The 3,681-nt window shown below is 56.0% G+C and overlaps 1 protein-coding gene across 2 annotated transcripts in view; it reads left to right on the top strand.

Moving 5' to 3' along the window:
- The first annotated feature begins 246 nt into the window (after nt 1–246).
- CHRDL2 (chordin like 2) overlaps nt 247–3,681 on the top strand; it is a 78,378-nt gene continuing 74,943 nt past the window's right edge. Inside the window, exon 1 of one of the 2 annotated variants that reach the window (XM_074304067.1) lies at nt 247–906. In XM_074304067.1, the coding sequence (XP_074160168.1) occupies nt 825–906 (82 nt within the window). In that variant the 5' untranslated portion in view covers nt 247–824. The remainder of the gene's footprint in view (nt 907–3,681) is intronic. The other variant, XM_074304068.1, reaches the window with a different exon arrangement.

Here is a 3,681-nt window from a genome sequence, read left to right as displayed (position 1 = left end):
CGGGGCCCTTCCTCAGTCCCTTCCAGAAGGATGTGGGCGGGAAACGGTTACTCGGGGGGCCGGGGCCCGCCACACCGCTGTCTGTCTGTCTGTCGAACTGAGTGTCTGTCTGTCTGTCGGACTGAGTGTCTCTCACACGCACGCACACTCGCACACAGGCGCGCCGGGGGGCCGGCTTTGCGGACGGCCAGTCCCCAGAGTTTCTCCGCTTTCCCCTGAAGGAGGCGCCTAAGCTGAGGCCGCGCCAGGCGGCCGGGAGGGAGCTCCCCGCGGCAAGGTACAAATGAGGCCGGGCCCGCGCCGGCCGCCCTTGGCAGGCGGACTCCGTGCGCGTTCCGAGCTCCCGCCGCAGTTCTCCCCGGCTCCTCGCGCCGAGCGCAGCCTCTCCCCGCGGTCCCCGCGCTCCTCTCCCCTCCGTTTGCTCGCGCTCGCTTTCCCTCGGTCTCCCCCTCATCCTTCCGTATCCCCCTCCAGCGCTCCCCTCCCCCTGTCACTCTCTGCCCCGACTCCAACTAAAGAGAGACTCCCGGGACGACCAAGCCCCTCTGAGGGGCCGCAACTAAGCCGAGAGAGCGGCCGGAGCCCCTCCTTCTCTCCCCTTTCTCCGTCTCCTTCCCTTCTATCGCTTCGTTTTCTTTTATCGATCCCCGCTCTCTCCTCTCCCACGCCGCGCAGATCCGTCCCGGCTCCTTCTCCCGCCCCTCTGTCACACAGCCGGAGGGTCACAGTCCTCGGAGACCCCCTCTGTCTCCCCTCTCCTCCTCGCGCTCCCGCTTTCGCGCTCTCCGCCTTTTTCAGCCCCGTCCGGGTCCGGAGGTGGAAGGATGGTTCCTGAAGTCAGAGTCCTCTCCTCCTTGCTGGGGTTCGTCCTTCTCTGGTTCCCCTCGGACACGCATCCCCGCGCCCGTGAGTAGAGAGCGCGGCGGGACAAGCAGAGCCGGGGCCGGGGACGGGCTGGGCGGGGGCGGCCCCTTTAGCGCCAGGTCCTCCAGGGACAAGAGATGGAGACGCATCGTACCTCGCTCCCTGACCTGCGCTCTGGGACCCGCGGGACTGAGGGGCTCTGAGAGAAAGAGGGAGAGTAAGAAAGAGGGAGAGCGTGTGTGAGAGACAGAGACACAGAGACACAGAGAGACAAAGAGACAGAGAGAGACACAAAGAGAGAGAGAGACAGAGAGACAAAGAGACAGAGTCAGAGAGAGAGAGACAGAGACAAAGAGAGAGAGACAGAGAGAGACAGAGACAGAGAGACAGAGATAGAGACACAGAGAGACAAAGAGACAGAGAGAGAGACAGAGACAGAGACAGAGAGACAAAGAGACAGAGACAGAGAGACAGAGACAAAGAGAGAGAGAGACAGAGAGAGACAGAGACAGAGAGACAGAGACAGAGACACAGAGAGACAAAGAGACAGAGAGAGAGACAGAGACAGAGAGACAAAGAGACAGAGAGATAAACAGATAGAAAGAGAGACAGAGAGAGACAGAGATAGAGAGACACAGAGAGAGAGAGACAGAGAGAGACAGAGACAAAGAGACACAGAGAGACACAGAGACAGAGAGAGACACAGAAACAGAGAGAGAGAGACAGAGACACAGATTCAAAGAGAGACAGAGACAAAGAGACAGAGACAGATAGACAGAGACAAAGAGACAGAGACAGAGAGAGAGACAGAGAGACAGAGACAGAGAGAGACACAGAAACAGAGAGAGAGACAGAGACACAGATTCAAAGAGAGAGACAAAGAGATAGACAGAGACAAAGAGACAGAGAGAGAGACAGAGAGACAGAGACAGAGACAGACAGAGACAGACAGAGAGACAGAGACAGAGAGACAGAGACAGAATGGGGGGGGGGGGAAGAGCATTCACTGGAGGACTACAAGGCTCAGAGACAGGGGGATGGCCTGAAAGATCTTGTAACAGCTCTCATTTATTTAGCGTTAACGTTCCCAAAATGCCTGTCTCAAACAGCGCGTGAGAGAGATACTGTCACTGTTAGCCCCGTTTGGCAGATGAGGAGGCGAGGGCGCAGGGACGTGGCGTATCCCGCAGGCGGCGGCAGCAGAGCTAACCCTCCAGCCCCCTGTCTGCAGACCGAGACTTTCTTTCCCCCCCAGCTCCCTCCCCCCTGAGGACAGAACTGGCGCAGGGAGCACAGCGGGGCGTCCTGCACAGAGAAGTAAGACTGAGGCGTGAGTCTGGAAGCACGGGGGACATCCGTGGAGACCAGAGCTTATGCTGGGGAAGAAAAAACAAGAGGCCACTTTCTCTAGGGCAGAGAGGGAATGTTAATGGAAGGAGCTGTGCTGGGGCCGGCTCTGCTACTCACCATTCGCTTCCCTGCGCCTCAGGACCCGCTGTAAAGGGGGGGGGCAGACTCAGATAACGGGGTCTCTAAGGTTTTTTCAGTGATTTAAAAAGTTAAGCTGGGCTCAGCAGGAGCTTGGATCTGCTTCCCCAAATCCGCCCAAGACAGACACTTAGCTCCCTGGGTCGGAAAGGGCAGCGGGAGGTCCGTAAGGCCACAAGATGTGAATAAGATTGGGCCGGATCTAAAGAAGGACTTCCCGGTTGTCCTGGGGGAAGCTGAGAACCAAGGCTGCTGACTCGGGTGGGACTTCGCAAGCTCCAAACCACCTGTTTTAGCGAGGCTCCCTTTTCTAAGCCTCTTTTTAGCTCTCCTAATCAGCAAGACAACAGCGCCCCACCGTTCTGGCGGGCCAGCACGTATGTAGCTCCTGCCGCGCACCGGGACACCAGAGAGAATGTTCTCACCGGTGCCCCTGACCTCCCTGGGAGCCTCTGATGTTTTTAGGAACAAAGTTCAGCTTTCAGTAGATTGTCGGCTCCCTGAGGACAGCGCCAGGCCTGTCATCTTTGTATTTTCCTGCACTTAAGGTTAATTCTCTAGCTGACTCACTTGGGCAATTTCTCAGGACCTCAGTCTGTCAAAAAGTGTCCCTTCCCCCCTTAAGCTTCCGGAGTTTTATCATTCTGTAGGGCCCTCCCAGTGCCGCCTGCGACATGCTAGAGAGGCAGTAAGGACTTGAAGTCAGGAGGGCTCCCGGGTGACTGCGTCCAGGATGCTTACTTGGCTGTAGGACTTTGGGCAAGGCAGTTAATCTCCTAAGGGCTCAGTTTTCCCATCTTTAGAATGGGGAGCTGCACTTTTGAGGTCTTTTCCAGCTGCTAAATCTATGATTCTATGACTTTTATGGCGATTGCCCTCAAGGCAGGGGCTGATCCAGGTAACTTCAAAATCCTCTGGGCTTGTTTTTAGCATGTCTGCTTGTTCCTTAAAAGAATCTTGGCTATTTCAGAGACAGAGACAGAGAAAAGGAGACAGAAAGAGAGAAGAGAGAGAGAGAGAGAGAGAGAGAGAGAGAGAGAGAAGAGAGAGAGAGAGAGAGAGAGAGAGAGAGAGAGAGAGAGAGAGAGAGAGACAGAGAGAGAGAGAGAGACAGAGAGAGAGAGACAGAGAGAGAGAGAGAGAGAGACAGAGAGAGAGAGAGAGAGACAGAGAGAGACAGAAGAGAGACAGAGAGAGAGACAGAGAGAGAGACAGAGAGAGAGAGACAGAGAGATGAGACAGAGACAGAGAGAGAGAGGACAGAGAGAGAGAGACAGAGACAGAGAGAGAGAGACAGAGAGACAGAGAGAGAGAGACAGAGACAGAGAG

The sequence above is a fragment of the Sminthopsis crassicaudata genome, chromosome 3 (genome assembly GCF_048593235.1).
Source record: "Sminthopsis crassicaudata isolate SCR6 chromosome 3, ASM4859323v1, whole genome shotgun sequence".
NCBI classification, from domain to species: Eukaryota; Metazoa; Chordata; class Mammalia; order Dasyuromorphia; family Dasyuridae; genus Sminthopsis; species Sminthopsis crassicaudata.
The sequence above is the reverse complement of the archived record's forward strand: the minus strand, read 5'-3'. Positions and strand labels throughout refer to the sequence as shown.